At 41.4% G+C, this 24,510-nt stretch overlaps 1 protein-coding gene across 4 annotated transcripts in view; it reads left to right on the forward strand.

The window, feature by feature from the left end:
- The window catches only part of tsc22d1 (TSC22 domain family, member 1), a 227,295-nt gene that overhangs the window by 120,197 nt on the left and 82,588 nt on the right, over window positions 1-24,510 (forward strand). The window contains exon 2 of one of the 4 annotated variants that reach the window (XM_072260815.1): window positions 18,833-18,884. The exons of the other annotated variants lie outside the window; for them this stretch is intronic. Coding sequence (XP_072116916.1) covers window positions 18,833-18,836 — 4 coding nt within the window. The 3' untranslated portion in view covers window positions 18,837-18,884. Of the gene's footprint in view, window positions 1-18,832; window positions 18,885-24,510 lie in introns of those variants that run through there. 4 annotated transcript variants of the gene reach the window in all.

Below are 24,510 nucleotides of genomic sequence, written 5' to 3' on the forward strand. Positions count from 1 at the left end.
GACTAGTTTTTTTTTTGCAGCAAGTAATAAAATACAGATTATTCACCTATATAATTAATGTTAAAATATTTTAATGTGATGGTGTATATTTACAAATGTTTGTATTTTTGACAAGTCAGGCTGATTGGTGCTATCTTAAAATAAACATTATTCAGTGAAAATGTAAATAGATTGCAGCTGAAAGATTATACTTATCACCTTTGGTGTACATATTGCCTTCATGAAAGTGAACAAACTTTTTTATATTTGGTTTTAGTTATGAAAATAGGGTAAAGTTTGCACCTTTTAATGTTCAACATTGCTAGAGAGGAATAGAATATCTGATTAGCTATTAGTATGAGACATTTTCTTCAGCAGTTTACAAAGCACAGTCCAAAATGTAACTTATTTGTACCTCGGATCCCCCTCCTCCCCGCAACGATTTTCAGCTTCTACATGCTACTGACCCCAAACCTTGTGATCTGCAGTTCATTTTTAACAACTAAATTAGATTTTCTGTTTTCCGTTGTACACTTGCTGCTGAATAAGACTCCACTGCAATGAATGTATTTGCTTTGTTAGGTAATAACTACCATTGCTCTAAAGGCAACCATTGAACTGAACAGCAAGTTTGGAGCATGTACTGGAGACATAGGGTGCTGAATATTCGACAGTTTGAAGATTTGATTTATGGCTATCGTCTTATATTAACACGATTGCCTGGAAAGGTATGGCCACTCACAGACCACATTGGCAACTGGTCTAATAGACTTGAATGGATTTGAAATGAGAAATTTCAGCTTCTAGGTGTGCTTCACCTGCCTTTCAGCAAGAGTATAGATCCAGGACTGACATAAACCTAAGTGACCCCACATTTTAGGAACTATATGCTAAGGTTGCAGAAATTTATCAAAGTAAATTGGCAAACTTGCAGAGCAATCTTTTCACTGTACCATATTTCTGTAAAACTGCAGTCGTGAAGAGAGGAAATGTTTGGTTGAGTAACTTCAAAAGCAAAACAAGCTTTGAGATTAATATATTTGACAGTTTCCTGTTGGACTTTGCCAGCCAGTTACTGAATAATCATTTTTGAGAACTCAGCTATATAGATTGGCCCAAAGTATTTTAGTTGCTGAGTATCGTGTAGAAGAAAGGGAGAAGCACCTTCTTCCTCTCAAAAAAGAATTGGCGATTTAGCAGTTTGCAGTTTCAAGTGAAGTTTTTAAATGATTTTTTTTTGTTCAAAGGAGTGTTTCAAACATTTGTTTGGTACCTGTCTACACTAAGTACCTTTCAGTTGTTATGTTCATAAAGCTAATCTAAATATAACAAGTACCTGGAATGTGCTAGCAGTGTTATCAAAAATAGCATTCAGCTGATGTATTTTGGTATTTGCTTTCTGGAGAAGGGATGAATCTGATTTTTTTGATAGCCAGTTATAAGCTGTATTTCGGGCCAGTGCCAGATGTTGAGAAACCACCTGTACAGTTGTCAGTTCACTATTTGCTAGTGAGTTGTTTTGAATTACCTGAATATGTTTACAGAAAATGCAAACCAGCGTTGCATCTTGTCTACCCATGCACAATAATGATTTGAATATTGTCTGGAGTAGGCCATGCATGAACCTCCTTCCAGGCAATTGGCAGGTTTCTTGTAATTTAGACTTCCACTGGTGCCAATATAAAATTATTATTGATCTACCTTGAGTCTCTTCCTAAGTTTGTAAGATGGTTTATTTGTACAATCCTTCAGTACTGGTTTGTTCCATATCTGAGGTCTCCTTCATTTCCTTCTGTGAGATTCCCAGTTTGAAATATCACTTCCTCATTTTTCTTCCATCTGTTCTTTAGTGCCTCTGTTAGGATGTGCCATTTGATAGCACAGTTTGAATTTGATCATTTTATGCATATTTTTGCTAATAATCCAGGAAACCTACCTGAGAAGAGCATGTGTTGCTGCAGATGAACTTCCAGCCTGTTGAAGTTACAACATAGAATCAAAACAGTGAAGTCTGCTTTTAACAGGAAACCAAGAAAACTCATCCTAGATAAGATTAAAGGCTTTCACTTTTACTGCACACAGTCATAGTAATTCATAATTAAGTATTTTCAGAAGGGGTGTTCACCATGAACATTCACACCCTCAAAGGTTGAGTATTAGAGACCAGGCTAAAATATTTGCCGTCATCTTCAGACAGAAGTAGAAAGTGGACGATGAACCATACAAGCACCTTGCTGATGCTCCATTAATACAGAAACCAGCCTTCCGCCAGCTGGATTCATTCCATATTACAAGAAATTGCTGAGGACACTCAATTCTACAAGGAACGTAGGGCTGACAAATGGCTGAAGACGTTTCAAAATCTACTTCAATATTAAGTGCCAGTGTGGGAAATTGTCTAGGCTTATCCTGTAATAGAAGGCACGGAATTAGGCCAATTAGTCTTCTATTAGTCATCAAAATAATGGCAGGTCTCTTTGACAGTTATCATGAGGCACTATTTGCCAATAAAGCCAAGTTTAGTTCTCGCAAGCCTGCTTGGTACCAGAACCTATTACGGCCAATGAGGATTAAAGAACTGAATTTTGGAGGTATGACAGTGCCTGACCTTGATAACAAAGCAGAATTTCAATGTATTACGTCAATGAATCCTGGCAATACAAGTCAATGTCCAAAGGAAAAACTCACCTTGGCTGGAAAAGAGACTTACACCTATTGGGTTAATCATCTCAGGCTTAAGACTTTGCTGCAACGAGTCCCTGGGCCATCATCAATGACCTTTATTTGATTACTGTCATAAGTGGGGAATATTTGCTGCTGATTGCACAATGTTTGGTTCTGTTTACTGTATCTCAGAAGATGAAGCTGTCCACGCAGAGGTTCAGTAAAAATATGGTAGCAGTCAGACATTGTCTCTGCCTGTTCTCACTGAAAAATTTGTCACTTGTCAGACTAAGTGTGTGGAGTCATTTGGAACCATTCATTTGATTGTAGAACCTAAGCTTGAGAAGTTGGAGACAAGGGTGTAACAAGTACTTAAGGTAATAGAATGTTCCTCCTGTAAGAGGTGGGATTACAGAGTACCCAACGGTCTCCCTGATGACTACATCTGCGGGAAGTGCATCCAACTTCAGCTCCTGACTGACAAGGTCAAGGAGCTGGAGGTGGATAGACCTGGGACCATACAGGAGGCTGAAAACCTCAGATGAAACTTTTACTGATGTGGTCACACCCAGACTTAAGGCTTTAGATGGAAGATGGATGACCATCAGGAGAAGCAAAGGGAGTAAGCAGTCAGTGCAGTGTTTCCCTGTGGCCATTCCTCTCAGTAACAAGTATACCCCTTTGGCTGTGTGTGTGTGGGGGGGGAATTACCCATTAGAGCACAGCAGTGGCATTCAAGCCAGTGGCACTATGGCAGGCTCTGAGGCTCAGCAGAGAAGAATAAAGACAGGTAGAGCGATAGTGATAGGAAACGTGATAGTTATGGAGATGGACAGAAGGTTCTATGCCCACTAAAAAGACATCAGGATGGCGTGTTGCCTTCCTGGTGCTAGGGTCCAGGATGACTCGGAGCAGCCGCAGGATATTCTCAAGGGAGAGATTGAGCAGCCAGAGGTTGTGGTGCACACTGGCACCGATGACATAGGTACGGAGGGGGAAGAGGTCCCGTAGAGTGAATATAGAGAGCAAGGAAAGAGGGTGAAGAGCAGGACCTGCAAGGTGGTAATCACTGGATTATTCACGGTGCCATATGGTAATCAGGTAGGAATAGGATGATAGTACAGATGAATTAGTGGCTGTGGAACAGGTGCAGGGGGCTGGTTTTCAGTTTCTTGGATCATTGGAACCTTTTCTGTGGCAGATGTGACTTGTACAAGAGAAACATGTTGTAACTAAACTGGAGGGGAATCACTGTCCTGGCTGGGAGGTTCGCTAGTGCCACTCAGGAGGATTTACACTAGTTTTGCAGGGGAATGGAGCCCAGAGCACCATGTCAGACAGTGGAGAGTTGGCAAGAAAAGTAGATAACGGGGCTAGTAAAAACAGGCAGGAGTAAAGTAACAGATATGATGGAGGGAGAGTTTGAAGTGTGTGTATTTTAATGTTTGGAATAATATGGGTAAAATTGATGAACTTGGAGTCTGGATCAGTACACGGAACTATGAGAGAGGGACAGGAATAGGTGCTTCATGTCCCAGTGTTTCAGGGTTTTAGGAAAGATCGAGGAGGAGGTAAAAGAAGTGGAGGAGATTCACTACTAATCAAGGACAATATCAGAGCTGCTCTCAGAAGTAACATAACGGAGAACATTTCGGAAGAACTCAAAAGTCGGGAGGGATGGTACTCTGGGATGGTACTACATTACCAGTAGTCACTGGGACATTGTGGATATGCAGGCAAAGTGTAAAAAAAACGTCAGTGATGTTGTCGTGGGGGCTTCAACTTCCCTAATGTAGACTGGGACTCTTGAATGCATGAAGTTTAGATGGGGCAGAATTTGTTAGGTGAGGGTTTCTTAAATCAGTATGTAGATGGTCCAACAAAGGAGTGGCTGTATTGTACTAGACCTTGTGGTGAGTAATGAGCCTTGCCAGGTGACTGATCTTTCAGTGGGTGAACAGTTCGTAAGACTGACCATAGCAACCCTAAGTTTTAGATGGCTGTAGATAAGAGAAGTATGGATCTTGCAAGAGTGTATTAAATTGGAGCAGGGCTAACTATAAGAGTGTTAGACATGAATGAGGAGAGTTAATTGGGAACAGCTGTGTTTTGGGCAAGTCCACATTTGACATAGAGGATGTTTAAAGACCAACTGTGCAGCGTACAGGGCAGGCATGTTCCAGTCAGAAGGAAGGACAAAAAAAGCAAGGTAAAAGAACTTTGGATGTCAAGAGAGGTGATGAATTTAGTCAAGAAGAAAAAGTATATGTAAAGCTGAGGAACTTTAATCAAACAGAGTCCTTGAGGTTTATAAAGTAGTCAAGGAATTCAAGAAGGGTATTAGGAAAGCCATTATAGAGTCATGAAATGTCCTTGGCAAGTAGGACTAAAGAGAGAATTCCAAAAGGCAATTCTGTACATACATCAGGAGCAAGAGGGTAACCAGGGAGTTGGATGCAGAGGATGTGGGTGAGGTCTTTAATGAGTATTTTACATCAGTGTTTACCATGGAAAAGGATGTGAAGGGTAAGGAGATTAATGTGGAGCATATTAGTATGCCAGGCATTTTGAAGTAAGAGGAGGTAGTATTGGGTCCCTTAAAGAGCATTAAGGTGGATATGTCCCCAGGGCCTGATGGGATGTACTCCAGGTTTTTGAGAGGGGCAAGAGAAGAAATTGCTGGGGCCTTGACCAATGTCTTCATGTCCACTGTAGCCACAGGCAACATGGAGGACTGTTGAATATCTGATGTTGTTATATTACTCAAGAAGGGAACCAGGGAATATACTGAACACTGTACACTGGTGAGTCTCAAGTCCGTGGTAAGGAAGTTACTGGAGAGAATTCTTGGGGATAGGAAAACCATGGGCAAATTAGAGAGAGCCAGTATGGTTTTATGCTGAGCAAGTTGTGTCTAACTAACTTGATTGATTTTTTTTAGACGAGGTCACAAAGGTGATTGATGAAAGTAGAGCTGTGGACGTTGTCTACATGGACTTTAGTAAGGGGTTTGAAGTCCCTCATGGGGGGGGGGGGGGACTCATCCAGAAGATAAAAATGCGTAAGATCGGTGGTGAATTGCCATTTGGATTTAGAACTGGCTTGTCTGTAGAAGGCAGAAGGTCGTGGTTGAAGGGTCTTGTTCTAACTGGAGGTCTGTTATTGTGTTTCACAGGGATCTGTCCTGGAACCTCTGCTGTTTGTGATGTATATAAATGACCTGGGTGAATAGTGGTGGTGTGGGCAGTGCAGAAGACTGGCAAAGAAGACAGTAGGATATAGATCAGTTGCAGGTATAGGTGGAGAAATGGAACTCTCACAAAACGTTGGAGGAACTCAGCAGGTCAGGTAGCATGCATGGGAATGTGTAAACAGTTGATGTTTTGGACTGAGACCCTTCATCAGGATTGGAAAGGAAGGGGCAAGACACCAGGATAAAAAGGTGGGCCGAAGGGAAGGAGGGCAAGCAAGGTAACAGGTGAACCCAGATGGGTGGGAAATGGAGAAGGAAGACTGATAGGGGAGTGGACCATGGGAGAAATGGGAGGAGGAGGGGCAGTGAGAAGAGATAAAAGACCAGAGTGGGGAATAGAAGCGGGGAGGGGGATGCTAAAAGCAGGGATACATGCCGGGAAAGAGATCAGGGGGGCAGGACAGATGGAGTTTAACCTGGCCAAATGTGAAATGTAATGCCTTGGTTGGTGACACTTAAAGAGACTGCTTTCTGACTCTCACGCTCTTCCCCCAATATGAAATGTTGTTCATCCTTTTATCTCCACAGATACTGCTGTACCCAGTTTGTTTTTTTTTCCCTGTAGTAACTACCTGCTTTCAGATTGACTAAGCTTTGAAAACTATATGCTTGAATCATGAGAGAGTATTTTTGACTAGTATTTGGAATGATTGAACTATATTTCCTTGGGTCTAGGATGGCATAAGAAAGCTTCAACAAAATTTTTCCTACACGGTGCCTTCACTATATCCCCAGATGCTCTGCAGTGTGAAATCAGTATTGCTGCTTGCAGCCTACCTGCTTCTTAGTGAGGTTTTAAGCCATCAGAACCAGAGAGACAAAAAAAAATGTGGCGGTGGAATAGTACATAGAAACATAGAAAATAGGTGCAGGAGTAGGCCATTCGGCCCTTCAAGTCTGCACCGCCATTTATTATGATCATGGCTGATCATCCAACTCAGAACCCCGCCCCAGCCTTCCCTCCATACCCCCTGACCCCCGTAGCCACAAGGGCCATATCTAACTCCCTCTTAAATATAGCCAATGAACTGGCCTCAACTGTTTCCTGTGGCAGAGAATTCCACAGATTCACCACTCTCTGTGTGAAGAAGTTTTTCCTAATCTCGGTCCTAAAAGGCTTCCCCTCTATCCTCAAACTGTGGCCCCTCGTTCTGGACTTCCCCAACATCGGGAACAATCTTCCTGCATCTAGCCTGTCCAATCCCTTTAGGATTTTATACGTTTCAATCAGATCCCCCCTCAATCTTCTAAATTCCAACGAGTACAAGCCCAGTTCATCCAGTCTTTCTTCATATGAAAGTCCTGCCATCCCAGGAATCAATCTGGTGAACCTTCTTTGTACTCCCTCTATGGCAAGGATGTCTTTCCTCAGATTAGGGGACCAAAACTGCACACAATACTCCAGGTGCGGTCTCACCAAGGCCTTGTACAACTGCAGTAGTACCTCCCTGCTCCTGTACTCGAATCCTCTCGCTATAAATGCCAGCATACCATTCGCCTTTTTCACCGCCTGCTGTACCTGCATGCCCACTTTCAATGACTTGTGTATAATGACACCCAGGTCTCGTTGCACCTCCCCTTTTCCTAATCGGCCACCATTCAGATAATAATCTGTTTTCCTATTTTTGCCACCAAAGTGGATAACTTCACATTTATCCACATTAAATTGCATCTGCCATGAATTTGCCCACTCACCCAACCTATCCAAGTCACCCTGCATCCTCTTAGCATCCTCCTCACAGCTAACACTGCCACCCAGCTTCGTGTCATCCGCAAACTTGGAGATGCTGCATTTAATTCCCTCATCCAAGTCATTAATATATATTGTAAATAACTGGGGTCCCAGCACTGAGCCTTGCGGTACCCCACTAGTCACCGCCTGCCATTCTGAAAAGGTCCCGTTTATTCCCACTCTTTGCTTCCTGTCTGCTAACCAATTCTCCACCCACACCAATACCTTACCCCCAATACCGTGTGCTTTAAGTTTGCACACTAATCTCCTGTGTGGGACCTTGTCAAAAGCCTTCTGAAAATCCAAATATACCACATCCACTGGTTCTCCCCTATCCACTCTACTAGTTACATCCTCAAAAAATTCTATGAGATTCGTCAGACATGATTTTCCTTTCACAAATCCATGCTGACTTTGTCTGATCATTTCACCACTTTCCAAATGTGCTGTTATCACATCCTTGATAACTGACTCCAGCAGTTTCCCCACCACCGACGTTAGGCTAACCGGTCTATAATTCCCCGGTTTCTCTCTCCCTCCTTTTTTAAAAAGTGGAGTTACATTAGCCACCCTCCAATCCTCAGGAACTAGTCCAGAATCTAACGAGTTTTGAAAAATTATCACTAATGCATCCACTATTTCTTGGGCTACTTCCTTAAGCACTCTAGGATGCAGACCATCTGGCCCTGGGGATTTATCTGCCTTCAATCCCTTCAATTTACCTAACACCACTTCCCTACTAACATGTATTTCGCTCAGTTCCTCCATCTCACTGGACCCTCTGTCCCCTACTATTTCTGGAAGATTATTTATGTCCTCCTTAGTGAAGACAGAACCAAAGTAATTATTCAATTGGTCTGCCATGTCCTTGCTCCCCATAATCAATTCACCTGTTTCTGTCTGCAGGGGACCTACATTTGTCTTTACCAGTCTTTTCCTTTTTACATATCTATAAAAGCTTTTACAGTCAGTTTTTATGTTGCCTGCCAGTTTTCTCTCATAATCTTTTTTCCCCTTCCTAATTAAGCCCTTTGTCCTCCTCTGCTGAACTCTGAATTTCTCCCAGTCCTCAGGTGAGCCACTTTCTCTGGCTAATTTGTATGCTTCTTCTTTGGAATTGATACTATCCCTAATTTCTCTTGTCAGCCACGGGTGCACTACCTTCCTTGATTTATTCTTTTGCCAAACAGGGATGAACAATTGTTGTAGTTCATCCATGCAACCTTTAAATGCTTGCCATTGCATATCCACCGTCAATCCTTTAAGTGTCATTTGCCAGTCTATCTTAGCTAATTCACGTCTCATACCTTCAAAGTTACCCCTCTTTAAGTTCAGAACCTTTGTTTCTGAATTAACTATGTCACTCTCCATCTTAATGAAGAATTCCACCATATTATGGTCACTCTTACCCAAGGGGCCTCTCACGACAAGATTGCTAATTAACCCTTCCTCATTGCTCAAAACCCAGTCCAGAATAGCCTGCTCTCTAGTCGGTTCCTCGACATGTTGGTTCAAAAAACCATCCTGCATACATTCCAAGAAATCCTCTTCCTCAGCACCTTTACCAATTTGGTTCACCCAATCTACATGTAGATTGAAGTCACCCATTATAACTGCTGTTCCTTTATTGCACACATTTCTAATTTCCTGTTTAATACCATCTCCGACCTCACTACTACTGTTAGGTGGCCTGTACACAACTCCCACCAGCGTCTTCTGCCCCTTAGTGTTACGCAGCTCTACCCATATCGATTCCACATCTTCCCGGCTTATGTCCTTCCTTTCTATTGCGTTAATCTCTTCTTTAACCAGCAACGCCACCCCACCTCCCCTTCCTTCATGTCTATCCCTCCTGAATATTGAATATCCCTGAACGTTGAGCTCCCATCCCTGGTCACCCTGGAGCCATGTCTCTGTGATTCCAACTATATCATAATCATTAATAACAATCGGCACTTTCAATTCATCCACCTTATTACGAATGCTCCTTGCATTGACACACAAAGCCTTCAGGCGCTCTTTTACAACTCTCTTAGCCCTTATACAATTATGCTGAAAAGTGGCCCTTTTTAATGTTTGCCCTGGATTTGTCGGCCTGCCACTTTTACTTTTCTCCTTAGTACTTTTTGCTTCTACCGTCACTTTACACCCCTCTGTCTCTCTGCACTGGTTTCCATCCCCCTGTTGTGAACTAACCTCCTCACACCTAGCCTCTTTAATTTGATTCCCACCACCCAACCATTCTAGTTTAAAGTCACCTCAGTAGCCCCCGCTAATCTCCCTGCCAGGATATTGGTCCCCCTAGGATTCAAGTGTAACCCGTCCTTTTTGTACAGGTCACGCCTGCGCCAAAAGAGGTCCCAATGATCCAAAAACTTGAATCCCTGCCCCCTGCTCCAATCCCTCAGCCACGCATTTACGAGTGATGAAGCCAGATCAAGCTGGCTCAATGATTATCAGTGCCAGGACTGAATTTGCAAAGAAATGAAACTGGCAGGAAGTAAAAGAACTCCGGCCAATTCACATGTGATGAAGTGTTTATACAAGAAATCACTTTCATTCAAACAGTCACTTTTTCGTGCTTTTCTGCTCTTGCTCACACCTGTAAAGAAAGGGCATAATAGTGACAATGCTGTGCACTACCACTTTCTCACAAGTCTGGTCACATGGTGGCAATTGACCACCAAGTTAGTGAAGGAAGTTCCTCTCCAGTCTTTGAAGAAAATGTAGCATTTCAAGAGACTGCCAGAACCCATCCTGATGTGGCCAATACTTGCTTTCCCTGAGCCCCATTGAAGGGAATTCTTTGTACACCTTCACAAAAGAAACTGAATGAATTCCTATTCTGTACGCAATTTGATAATCTATTCCAAAGTTCAAGACTGTCTTGAGCAACTCTTCCTTGTATTTAATAGTTGTTTATGTAAAATATGATACCTGCAGTTCTGTTTCTAGTTAAAGAGAAAAGGAAGTTGTTGCCATTAAGATTTTTAAAAATTTCAATTTAATCATTTTGAAATTTGTTTTTTTTTTACCAAGCAGCAAAGGGAATTCCCTGATCTATCCCAATAAATCAGCCTTGACCAATCACCTGTATCTTCTGCTAGAAAAGACTGAACCTGAGCAGTATATTTTAAACTCAGTATTATTATAATAGTTCTGTATTACATTTTTAAAATATATAACTGTTATCCTTTTGGAAATAAGTTATTGCATAGGAACATAAGAAACATTAGAATAGAGGAATTGGTTTCTTTTTAGATCATTTGGATGTGCTGTACCATTTTAATAAGACCATGATTAATATTTAATATCAGTGCTGCTTTCTGCATCAACCTCATCTTTTTATTCTGTACTATCTAAAAATCTGTTGATCTGACTTAAACATATTCAACTGTGCCTCAACAACTCTCAGAGATTCACTTCCATCTGAGTGGATAACAATTTTCCTCATCTCTGTCCTATTGATGAACCCTTATTTGCATTTGCAACCTCTGGTTCAAGACACAAGCTGTCCCTGGGTAATGAGGCAGTTCTGTTTATACAGATGTCCTTATAGTCAATTTTATCCTTAAGTTGATTTTATCTGTGAGAAAATACACACAAATCACTTGATTTGGTAATCATGCCTCCATAGTATTGTAATGGGTGGTATTAAAAGCACTTAAGGCTGCTCAGAAAGAGCAGTTACCAAAAGCGGAGAGGCTGAGAAAACTAGTTCTGCATTTTAAAGGAACAAACCTATGTGCATACACTAGACATTTGACTTGAATATTATGGGAGCTCAACTGTATATACAGGTGTCAATAAGTCACATTCATAACCTGTGGACAGTCTGTACTTCAGCCAGGAAGCATCAACTCTATGTAAACGTTGTCAGGCCTGTAACTACTTTTTCATTATGTTGAGGTAACGCACATTTTATATACTTGAGCGTAGGTGCTGTGTGCCTGGTCTTGCCTTGTAAGACATGTCTGCCTTGCCTTGCCTTGCCTCGCCTCGCCTCTTAGGGCAGATCTACCATTTTAGGAATTAATCTACTAGGTCTTCTTTCCATTCCCTCTATGCAAGTATATCCATTCTTGGATAGGCAGACCAGACCTCTAGACAATATTCCAGAGTGTCTCACCAGGACCTTATAATATTGGTCCAACATATCTCTGCCTTTTTTTCTCAAATCCTCTTGGGGCCCAGTATGCTATCTGCTTTCCTGGACATGTGTATTAACTTCCAGAGACTTTTGTACAAATGTTGCCCAGCTTCCTTTGAACACCAATACTTTTCAGTCTCTCACCGTAAAGAAACTCCACCTCCTCGATTTTCCTTCTGAACTGGATGTACTCACTTGTCTATGTTGTATTCTACCTGTTATGAATCTGTCCATCACCAAATTGTCACATATCCTCAGAAGTCCCCATCAGTCCTTTTCTCAGCTTGTTCTGTGAGCCAGCATTAACTAATTCTTTTCTTCCCTTAAATCATGGAGTCATATATGCTTAATCTTAGAAAACCATACGAGGACCTATTTGGAAGATGACAAACAGTGCAGTCAGCAACCCCTTACTGCCAATTTGGGAATTTGTCTGTTTTCCTTCTGAAATGTTTTATTTACTAAGTTACTTGAGCTCCTCATTTGCATTCTGGATTTGTTATCCTCTATTTCATCCCCAGAGCTTTATGTTATCTTGGGAGTTTTAGAGACCAGATCTCAGTTTAATTTTTTGTAATTTCCATATTCCTCAGTATAATTTATCTTGCCTCAATCTGCAAGAAATGCAAATTTTCTGCAAATTCTTTTTGTTACATATTTATAGTGTGACGACAAACCAAGTTTATCAGAAGATTGCTGCTGATGAGAGAGATAAGTGAGACAATGGAGAAACAGTCAAAATGCTAATAAGAGAGAAGAGAGAGATTAATGAGAAAGAAACACATTTCAGAATATTGACAGACCGGTTGCTTTGAACCTGAACTGTTTGAAGTTTGATGGACAGGCAATACCCCAGCAGGGGGATAAAAAGAACAGGTTGGCTAAGGCATGAGATCACGAGATAACGAGACCCTGGAAAAGCAGTGTGCCCCCACAAGTTGGTGTGAGGTTGGAGGTCTGGTCGCGGGAACCGACTATAGACGCACAGTGTGAAAAGGTACGATCGGCGGGAACCTGGTGTGTGTGTCTGCCCTTGCCTGGGTGCCGGGTTCACTGCGGAATAACGGTCGTACCTGGAACGGAGGGGTCACAGTCAGTGACCACAGAAGACATTAAAAAAAAGTGTCTGCCCGAAAACCAACTGCGAAGAACATCAAGGGTCTGCTGAATCAAATTTGCATCTCTCCCCCCCTCTCCCCCCCTCTCCCCCCCTCTCCCCCCCTCTCCCCCCCTCTCCCCCCCTCTCCCCCCCTCTCCCCCCCTCTCCCCCCCTCTCCCCCCCTCTCCCCCCCTCTCCCCCCCTCTCCCCCCCCTCCCCCCCCTCCCCCCCCTCCCCCCCTCTCCCCCCCTCTCCCCCCCCAAAAAAGGCACAACAGCAATTACTGCGAACTGTACTAAGCTGAACTGAACTCTGCGTCACTGAGACTGATCATTTTACCCCTAGACTGCGGTAGAGCTTGGTTGATTCCTATTACCCTAGTTCTGTGTGCATGTGTCTTTCATCATTGCTAACCTGTTGCATTTATATCCTTACGATTAGAGTACTGTGTTACTTATTTCTTTAATAAAACTTTATTAGTTTCTGTTAAACCAGACTCCAACTAAGTGGTCCATTTCTGCTGGTTTGCCATCCCAGTTACTGGGTACGTAACATAAGAAGCTCTCACATTTATTTTATGCTTTTCAATAAACTGTTCTTGCAATTTGCTACACCATAAGACACAGGAGCAGAATTAGGCCATTTGGCCCATTGAGTCTGCTCCACTATTCAATCATGGTTGATCCTTTCTCCTCCCCCGCCCTCAGCCCAACTCCCTGGCCTTCTCCTCATAACCTTTGCTGTGCCAATCAAGAACCTAACCGTCTCTGCCTTAAATACAACCAACGACCTGGCCTCCACAGTTGCCTGTGGTAACAAATTCACCACCCTCTGGCTAAAGAAATTTCTCTGCATCTCTGTTTGAAATGTATTCCTCTCTTGTCCTAGACTTGTCCACCATGGGGAAACATCCTTTTCACATCTACTGTGTCTAGGCCTTTCAACATTCAAAAGGTTTCAATGAGATGCCCCCCTCTTCCTTCTAAATTCCAGTGAGTACAGCCCAAGCGTTCCTCGTATGATAATCCTTTCATATCCGGAATCATTCTTTTGAACCTCCTATGAACCCTCTCCAATGCCAGCATATCTTTTCTTAGTTGAGGAGCCCAAAACTGTTCACCTTACTTAAACTGAGGTATCATCAGTGCCTTATAAAGCCTCGGCATCACACCCTTGCTCTTTTTGCTAGATCTCTTGAAATTAATGTTAACATTGCATTTGCCTTCCTCACCACTGAGTCTACCTGCAAGTTAACCATTAAGGTGTTCTGCACAAGGGCTCCCAAGTCGCTTTGCATCTCAGTGTTCCGGATTTTCTTCCCGTTTAGAAAATAGTCTGCACATTTATTTCTTCTACCAAAGTGCATGACCATGCATTTTCTAACATTGTATTTAATTTGCCATTTTCTTGCCCGTTCTCCTAATCTAACTCCTAATGCAGTTTACCTGCTTTCTCAACACTACCTGCCCCTCCACTAGCCTTCGTATCATCTGCAAACTTGGCAACAAAACCATCTATACCATTATCTAAATCATTGATATACAGCATAAAAAGAAGTGGTCCCAACACCGACCCTTGCGGAACATCACTAGTTGCTGACAGCCAACCAGAAGGGGATCCTTTTATTTCCTCTCACTGCCTCCTACCAATTGGCCAATGCTCTAACAATGCCAGTAACTTTCCTGTAATACCATGGGCTCTTAACTTGACAAGTAGCCTCGTGTGTGACACCTTGTCAAAGGCCTACTAGAAAGTCCAAATATGAAACATCCACTGCATCACCTTTATTTATTCGACATGTAATCTCCTCAAAGAACTCCAACAGGTTCGTCGGGCAAGATATTCCCTTAAGGAAACCATGCTGACTTTGTCCTATTTTGTCCTGTGTCACCAAGTAATCCATAACCTCATCCTTAACAATTGACTCCAACATCTTCCTGACCACTGAAGTCAGGCTAACTGGTCTATAATTTCCTTTCTGTTGCCTTCTTCCTTTCTTAAAGGATGGAGTGACATTTGCAGTTTTCCAGTCCTCTGGCACCATGTCAGAGTCCAATAATTTTTGAAAGATCATTACCTATGCCTCCACAATGTCTAGCATTATCTCTTTCAGAATTCTAGGGTGCAAATTATCTGGTCCGGATGACTTGTGTACCTTTTAGGTCTTTCACCTTTTTGAGCACTTTCCCCCTTGAAATAGTAACTGCACTCACTTCTCTTCCCTCACACCTTTCGACATTTGGCACATTGCCAGTGTCTTCCACAGTGAAGACTGATGCAAAATAGTAATTTAATTTATCTGCCATCTGTCCCCTATTATTATTTCTCCGGTCTCATTTTCTAGCCGTCCTATATCCATTCACATCTTTTACTTTTTACATACTTGAAAAACTTTGATTTTGTTTGTTAGCTTGCTTTCATATTTAATCTTTTCCCTTCTAATGATTCTTTTGGTTGCTCTTTGTAGATTTTTGAAAACTTCCCAATCCTCTATCTTCCCACTAATTTTTTTGTTGTATGCCCTCCCTTTTGCTTTTACATTAGGTTTGACTTTCCTTGTCAGCCACAGTTGTACTATTGAGTATTCTTTGTTTTTTGAATACATTTATCTTGCACCTTCCTCATTTTTCTCAGAAGCTCTCATCATTGCTGCTCTGTCATCCCTGCCAGTATCTCCTTCCAATTTACTTTGGTCAACTCCTCTCTCATACCACTGTAATTTCCTTTACTCTATGGAAATACTACTATGTTAACCTTTACTTTCAACCTATCAAATTTCAAATTGAACTCGATCATACTGTGATTACTGTCTCCTCAGGGTTATTTTACCTTAAGCTCCCTAATGACCTCTGTTCATTACATAACACCCAATCCAGAATAGTTGATCCCTTAGTAGGCTCAATGGCAAACCACTCTTTTTTTAAAAAAAACTATCTTGTAGGCATTCAACAAACTCACTTTCTTGAAAACCAATACCAACTTGATTTTCCCAATTGACCTGCATGTTGAAATTGTGACATGCCTGTTTATTTCCCATTGTAATCTGTAGTCCACATCCTGACTGCTTCTGGATGGCCTGTATATAACTGCCATCAGGGTCCTTTTACCCTTGCAGTTTCTTAACTCAACCCACAAGGATTCAATATCTTCCAATCCTATTTCACATCTATCTACTGATTTGATGCCATTATTTAGCAGCAGAGCCACGCCACGCCACCCCCTTTGCTTATCTCTCCAATACAACGTGTAACTTTGGACATTCAGTGCCCAACTAGAACCGTCCTTCAGCCACGATTCAGTGATGGCCACAACATCATACCTGATCATCTGTAATAGTGCAACAAGATCGTCCACCTTATTTCTTGTACTCTGTGCATTGAGATATAACACTGAGTACAGTATTTGCTACCCTTTTTGATTCTGCATCAAAGTTTCAATACCTTAGTTCCATATTTAACTAAATCACTTTAATTTTCTAAATGGTGATAACTCTTCCCTGAGGGCCTCTTAATGTTAGCTCATCACATTAACCCTTTCAGATTACACAATACTAAATTTAAAATAACCATTTCCCTGGCTGGTTGTTCCCCATGTGAAGAAAGTGATACATAAATCCATGAAATTATTTTCACATACTCTATGATAATGTTGCATTGTATACCTGGAAATACCCAGTATTCTCCGAATCAAGAACAGCTTACTCTATTAATTTTCTTGCCACTTTGAATTCATGTGGCTTATCTTTGTCATCTGTAAACCTAAGAACCTTGAATGTTTTGATCCAGATTTTAGGTGAAAGTATTTCAGCTTTGATGCATACATAGTTATTTTCTGCTTCTGATAAAAATCTGAGGCACTTTTGGGGGAGAGAGACATGGAACTTCACTAGTGTTTTTGTGTAGCGAGAGCAGCTTTTGTACATTTTCAATCTGTGCTTAGTATTAGTGTTGCATTCTTATTGGGAACATCTTTTAAATTGATGAACTGCATCACATACCACCTTGCTTGTGCCTTAATTACCATGCTGGATAACCTTCCTGTGGCCCCATCGGTCTTCCTGCTGTGACCATCCGAAGAAACCAAGTAGCTTGTTGACCAGTTCTCAGGGCAGATCCAAGGGCCCTCTGGTATACCCCCTCAACTTCAATCATCTTGAACCACAAACAGTCTTTTCATTAGCTTAATATTAATCCGAAGCATTTTAAAAGAATTGAAACAATTTAGATAAACCTGAAAAATTATTTGAACTGAAATTAACATTAAGATTAAAAATAAAGAAAACAAATTTATTTCTAAATCCTCATGGACGACCCCTCCTCAAATGAATGAGGTCTAGGTAGATATGCCAGCCATCTTAAATATAAAGCAGAGGGGGAAAATATAAAAGGTATCCTTTCACTCAACTAATACAACTAAGCCTCATCTCCAGCAGCGGTGCATGAAATCCAGTGAGTTGGTAACTGCTGTGACCCAGCATTCCAGCAGGAATATAATATGCACCATTATATATGTAAGGATAAAGTCCCCCTGTAGTCCACTACATTCTTTCATTTTGGACAAATGCCCTTTGATTACTTGTGTCTACAGAATTTTACTGTTGAGCAACTAAATAACTATAGTTTTTTGTCCTGAAAATAAGGTGACTGGTAAAATGAAGGTATATGATGAAACCTCTTCAAACAGTGAGTAATTTTGAATTGGATATTGGAAGCTAATTTGGAAATGGTCTTCAAATGCAATTGGATAAATACTGGGAAAATAGGCGAGGATCTAATGAGGAGAGATGCAGTGCAGCAGTGAAAGAGACAAGTATTTGAATTAACTAGATTTGTCTGACAAGATATTGACATGTACCATATGTCCAAAAACTTCCTTTTACGATTAACATAAAAATGCAACGAGCATTTGTCTGTATTGTTTGCACTGTTCTCTGCTTTGCATTTTTCCGGGAGAAATCAAGTGGTTAAGGTGCAAGGTTATGTCCACATCTACTTGTAAGCCATTTGCTTTAATAGTGCTTGTAAAAAAAAAGGAGGCATTGTTGCACATTGACTTATTTTGGTTAAAGAGATGAGATGTAAAATAGACAAGCGATGATGCCCATGTCTAACTGACAACAATATTGTGTATTGACCCCACAGATGTCATTATACCAGAGTTTAAATGTCTTCCAATGGTAGAAGTTTATTCAAAATTAAAACAGGACCTATTAGGGCAGGAGGCATCTGTGGAGAGGAGCACAGGAAGAATTCAGGTTGATGATCACCTTTGAAAACATGATGGAAGATCATCAGTTTTGTTTCTTTCTCCACTGATGCTGTCCAGCTTGCTGTGTACCTCCAGCACTTACTGTTTTACTTGTAGATTTCCAATACTGACATTTATTGCTTTTAAGCGTTTTTTCTTTTGTGCTGATAATTACAATGATTCTTTAACTAAATATTTAATTTGGTGAATCATAAATTGTTTAATCACCTTTTGTTGACACCACATTTCTACCTCATTTGCATGGGAAATGAGGAAAAAGTGGTCTTCATTTGCTCCCTCACTATGGCATCCTACTTCCAGCTTCATAACAGCCCACTGTAGTCCTTGCTTCGCTTTGCCTGTGAGTAAAAGTCTCATCTGTGCCTATGTTAGACTCATCTGTTCTAGTGCTCCAATGTGGCATTGAGTTGACTTCTTCATAAATGTGAGCTGATTAAAACTGTTTTGTCTCTGAACTTGCATCAGTCCCCAGTTCAACCATCACCTCAATATTTATTAATCCATATTGGCTCCCAGGGTGGCAGTGCTTTGATTTTCAATTTGCCAGCTTTGCTTACAAATCCCTTTTATTTCATTACTACTGTGTCTGTTGTTTTTGTCCTTCAGCTCGACTTCCCAAATGCATTGCCTTTGGGAAGTTTAATGACTTAGATAAGGGAATTAAATGCAGCATCTCCTGGTTTGCAGATGACACGACGCTGGGCGGCAGTGTTTGCTGTGAGGAGGATGCTAAGAGGATGCAGGGTGACTTGGATAGGTTAGGTGAGTGGGCAAATTCATGGCGGATGCAATTTAATGTGGATAAATGTGAGGTTATCCACTTTGGTGGCAAAAACTGGAAAACAGATTATTATCTGAATGGTGGCCGATTAGGAAAAGGGGAAGTGCAACGAGACCTGGGTGTCATTATACACCAGTCATTGAAAGTGGGCATGCAGGTACAGCAGGCGGTGAAAAAGGCGAATGGTATGCTGGCATTCATAGCAAGAGGTTCGAGTACAGGAGCAGGGAGGTACTGCTGCAGTTGTACAAGGCCTTGGTGAGACCACACCTGGAGTATTGTGTGCAGTTTTGGTCCCCTAATCTGAGGAAAGGCCATCCTTACCATAGAGGGAGTACAAAGAAGGTTCACCAGATTGATTCCTGGGATGGCAGGACTTTCATATGATGAAAGACTGGATCAACTAGGCTTGTACTCGTTGGAATTTAGAAGATTGAGGGGGAGGATCTTATTGAAACATATAAAATTCTAAAGGGATTGGACAGGCTAGATGCAGGAAGATTGTTCCAGATGTTGGGGAAGTCCAGAACGAGGGGTCACAGTTTGAGGATAAAGGGGAAGCCTTTTAGGACTGAGATGAGGGAAAAACTTCTTCACACAGAGGGTGGTGAATCTGTGGAATTCTCTGCCACAGGGAACAGTTGAGGCCAGTTCATTGGCTGTATTTAAGAGGGAGTTAGATATGACCCTTGTGGCTAAAGGGATCAGGGGGTATGGGGGGAAGGCTGGTACAGGGTTCTGAGTTGGATGATCAGCCATGATCATACTGAATGACGGTGCAGGCTCGAAGGACCGAATGGCCTACTCCACCTATTTTCTATGTTTAGATGCTTTATATGTTAGAGATGTAGTGTAAATCCATGTTATTGTTGGAAAATGTGATTATTGGGCCAATCTTGATTTGTGAACAAAATTTTTTTTTCAGTTTAATACAAGGCAACTACAATGTGTGAACATTTATAGCTGCTGTTCTGTTGAATATTTCAGGGTTAACAGTACAACAATAAAACAATTTCTGATTCATGTATTGCCTTTTTAGTGCTACATTATGCGAGTAAAAATAAATAAAATCCATAGGTCAAATGAGATGGAAATTCGCAGCCTTGTTTGACAGTCTTGATGTTTCATTACTGATTGAACCTTGAGTTGTGGGGAAATATTTACTTACCTTTCTTGAGTTGCACTAGTGAATCTTGTTGCCTGGAAATGATTCGTACCGGAAATCTTTAAAGGAGGTTAGATAAAACAGTGGCTGATTGGCAGGAGGCAAAGAGTGGGAATAAAGGGAGCCTTTTCTGGTTGGCTGCAATGACTAGTGGTGTTCTACAGGGGTCTATTTTGGGACTGATTCTTTTTACATTATATGTCAATGATTTGGATGATGGAATTGATGGCTTTGTTGTAAAGTTTGTAGATGATATGAAGATAAATGGAGGGGCAGGTAGTTTGGAAGAATTAGTGAAGCTACAGAAGAACTTAAACAAATGAGAAAGGGCAAATTAATGTTCGGCACAGCATTGTGGGCCGAAGGGCCTGTATTGTGCTGTAGGTTTTCTATGTTTCTATGTGAACCTGTTGACTTCTCAGTTACCCTTTAATGTTGGAAAATATTTTTATTTAGACTATGAGAATTTTGTTTTAAAGACTGAAAACAATAGACTTAAATTTAAAAATAAAAAGTTTTCCAACTTTAAATCAAATTATGGATTATGTATTAAGAGTTTTTCTTTAATGTAAATTGTAATAATATCCTTGTCTCAATCTCAAATTGTTAACATTTAAGATTAAACATTTCTTCAGTGCTCGTACATACCAATGATTTCGTGCCAGTATATAAAATTCTGTTTTCCCTGTATAAATACTTAATGCTCAAGTTTGTGGGGTTTTTTGGAATTGTCCCAGTTCAGTCTGTTATTTCAATTTCTGTTTAATCTTGAGCTTGTGAATGGAAAAGATCTGTTGTCAGTAACAACAGTTAATTGCTCTAGCTAACCACGGAGTGAAAGATTGTTCCCCATGGCAACTCTGCCTGTGCAGTGTTCACTGCTTGTACCTTTGTGTGTGGATTACTAGTGGCTTGCGTAAAATGATTAAAGTCCCTTCCACTCAGAATGGCATGAAATGAAACTCCTTTAAAAATGTTAACTCTGTCGATAGTCCCATTAAGTAAAGCTTTGGATTTTGGTGTTCCTTTTTTTTTCATGCTGTGTCACAAATATGAGTGTTTTGCCCCTTCATGTGCCCCACAGTTTGAGAGTTGTTTTGAAAGCCTCTCAAGCTTTCTAAAGCAATGCTGTGGTCTGCCCAAACCAGTTATTATTTTACATACTCAGCAACTTTAATTACAGTATCTTAAATTATAAGGGATTTTTTTTGCAGCTGCTAATACTCAGTAACATGATTATAATGTGCAGTAATTAAGAACTGCCCCTTCCTCCTGCTGCTGGATGAACATGCTCCATGTAATAATCTTGCATTCTGTTGCTTTTGCAAGTTTATAATTTTCAAATTTACTTTTGGTTTCCTCAGAATCGGCAAATAATACTTTTGTAATGTGAGATATTGAACCATTCCGGGACAGCCTGATGTTTTAGAATCAAAATGTATATTATTTCTGAATATTTTGCTTGGGACAAGCCAATCAAGACAGTGAGTAATCATAAAGCATTTATTTCAAAGTGTGCCTAATCAGCTACAGTTAAGCAGGGATGGAGAAAAAAAAGATATTAGTACTGTATTGCCAGAAGGTCTATATGTGTTTGTCAGGAGCCTATGGTTTTGGTTGGAATAGAGAACGCTTGTTTTTTCCCTTTTTTATTCTTAAATAATTTTGAGTTGTGTGGTGGACAGCAATTATGTCTGATAAGAGCAGAATTAATTAATGGTTTAAATTTTAATCTCAGACTGGGAGTATAATAATTCCTTCATCTGGTGTGGTAGAAGTACCTGGCACCTATGCGTGCAGGGTTGATAATCGTATCCAGAGTGCCAATATGTAACTGGAGAACACTATTTGTATTACCTGTAGACTGGGAGGGAATCCACTAACTCAGCAACAAAAGGATAAAGTTCAAGGTTTCCATTAATCTGCTTTTCATTAATCAGCTTTTCATTAATCAATGACATAAAATTTTAAAAAAACATGGATTTGAAAGATTCCAGAGCAAAGAAAAATATTAAACAGTAATCATTCATAATAAAGTGTGGTAGTAAACTCACTCTCTCTTCATCCAGAATAATGCTGTAGCAGCAAGGGTTTCAGAGCTTAATGGGTTATGCCTCACAAAACTGCTGGAATTCTTTGTGGAGGTAACCAAGTAAGTAGAGAAGGATTATCCAATAAATGCAATAACTTGCATTTCAGAGGGCACGTCAGTGATTTGCAGAGTAGCCTAGGGCTTATGAAATGAATGGCAAATAATCTAACACTGAAAATTGTCAGAGTTGTAGTGAAAGGCTTTGTCAAATAGACTGTGGTCAGTAGAATTCCAGGGTCTGGTCAGGAACAAAAGTCCTTGCTGTTTGTAACTGATGTTGTAGAGGCTTCTTGGACTGGAATAATATTTAGTGGAGACCACAAGTTAGTATTAATAATCTGGTCAAATTGTGCTAGCAAACTAAGAAGATCTTTATCATGAAATATGAATTGATGTACATTGCACCACAGGATATAAAACTCTAAACAAATATGGAATTTGAAGTTGATTATTCTAACATATTCATTGAAAGCATCCAGTTATTTAGAGATGCAAACATGAGGAGTTCTGCAGATGCTGGAATTTCAAGCAACGCACATAAAAATTGCTAGTGAATGCAGCAGGCCAGGCAGCATCTATGGGAAGAGGTACAGTCGATGTTTCGGGCCGAGACCCTTCGTCAGGACTAACTGAAAGAAGAGATGGTAAGAGATTTGAAAGTGGGGGGGGAGATCTGAAATGATAGGAGAAGACAGGAGGGGGAGGGATGGAGCTAAGAGCTGGAAAGTTGATTGGCAAAAGGGATACAGAACTGGAGGAGGGGGAGGATCATGGGACAGGAGGCCTAGGGAGAAAGAAAGGAGGAGGGGAGCCCAGAGGATGGGCAAGGAGTTATAGTGAAAGGGACAGAGGGAGAAAAAGGAGAGGGAGGGAGGAAAAAAATAAGGGATGGGGTACGAAGGGGAGGTGGGGCATTAACAGAAGTTAGAGAAGTCAATGTTTATGCCATCAGGTTGGAGGCTACCCAGACAGAATATAAGGTATTGTTCCTCCAACCTGGGTGTACCTTCATCTTGACAGTAGAGAAGGCCGTGGATAGACATATCAGAATGGGAATGGGACATGGAATTAAAATGTGTGGCCACTGGGAGATCTTGCTTTCTCTGGCGGACAGTGTAGATGTTCAACGAAATGGTCTCCCAGACTGCGTTGGGTCTCGCCAATATATAAAAGGCTGCACCGGGTGCACTGGATGCAGTATATCACCCCAGCTGACTCACAGATTAAGTGTCGTTTCACCTGGAAGGACTATCTGGGGCCCTGAATGGTGGTGAGGGAGGAAGTGTAAGGGCAGGTGTAGCACTTGTTCCACTTACAAGGATAAGTGCCGGGAGGGAGATCGGTGGGTAGGGATGGGGGGGGTTACGAATGGACAAGGGAGTAGCCTCCAACCTGATGGCATGAACATTGATTCCTCTAGTTTCCATTAATGCCCTTCTTCCTTTCTTACCCCATCCCTTATTTATTTATTATTCTCCCCCTCCTTTTTTTTCTCTCTGTCCCTCTCACAGTAACTCCTTGCCTGTTCTCCATCTTCCTCTGGGCTCCCCTCCCCCTTTCTTTCTCCCCAGGCCTCCCATCCCATGATCCTCCCCCTTCTGCAGCTCTGTATCCCATTTGCCAATCAACTTTACAGCTCTTAGCTTCATCCCGCCCCCTCCTGTCTTCCCCTATCATTTCGGATCTCCCCTCCTCCTCCAACTTTGAAATCTCTTGCTATCTCTTCGTTCAGTTAGTCCTGACAAAGGGTCTCGGCCCAAAACATCATCTGTACTTTTTCCTATAGATGCTGCCTGGCCTGCTGCGTTCCACCAGCATTTTGTGTGTGTGGCTTGAATTTCCAGCCTCTGCAGATTTCCTTGTGTTTGCATTTCATTTCCTCCATGATCCCTTTGTCCATTTGTACCTCCCCACTAATCTTTATCCTGGCACTTATCCCTGCAATTGGCCAATGTGCTACATCTACCTATTCAGGGTCCCAAGTAGTCCTTCCAGGTGAGGCAACACTTCACCTGCGAAGCTGCTGGTGTCGTCTGTTGTGTCCGGTTCTCCTGATACAGCCTCTACATAGGTGAGAACCGTCGTAAATGAGGGGACCACTTCATCAGACACCTCGCTCCATCTACCAAAAGTGGAACTTTCCGGTAGCTAAACGTTTTAATTCTGATTCCCATTCCTGTTCCAACATGTTTGTCTGTGGCCTCATCTTGTGCCACAATGAGGCAACCATCTCATCTGTCTGGGTAGCCTCCAACCTGATGACATGAATATTGATTTCTCCTTCTGGTTTAAAAAAAATCTCTCTCCCCTCTCCTCTTCCTCTATTC

Source organism: Mobula birostris, chromosome 6 (assembly GCF_030028105.1).
Source record: "Mobula birostris isolate sMobBir1 chromosome 6, sMobBir1.hap1, whole genome shotgun sequence".
In the NCBI taxonomy this organism is placed as follows: domain Eukaryota; kingdom Metazoa; phylum Chordata; class Chondrichthyes; order Myliobatiformes; family Myliobatidae; genus Mobula; species Mobula birostris.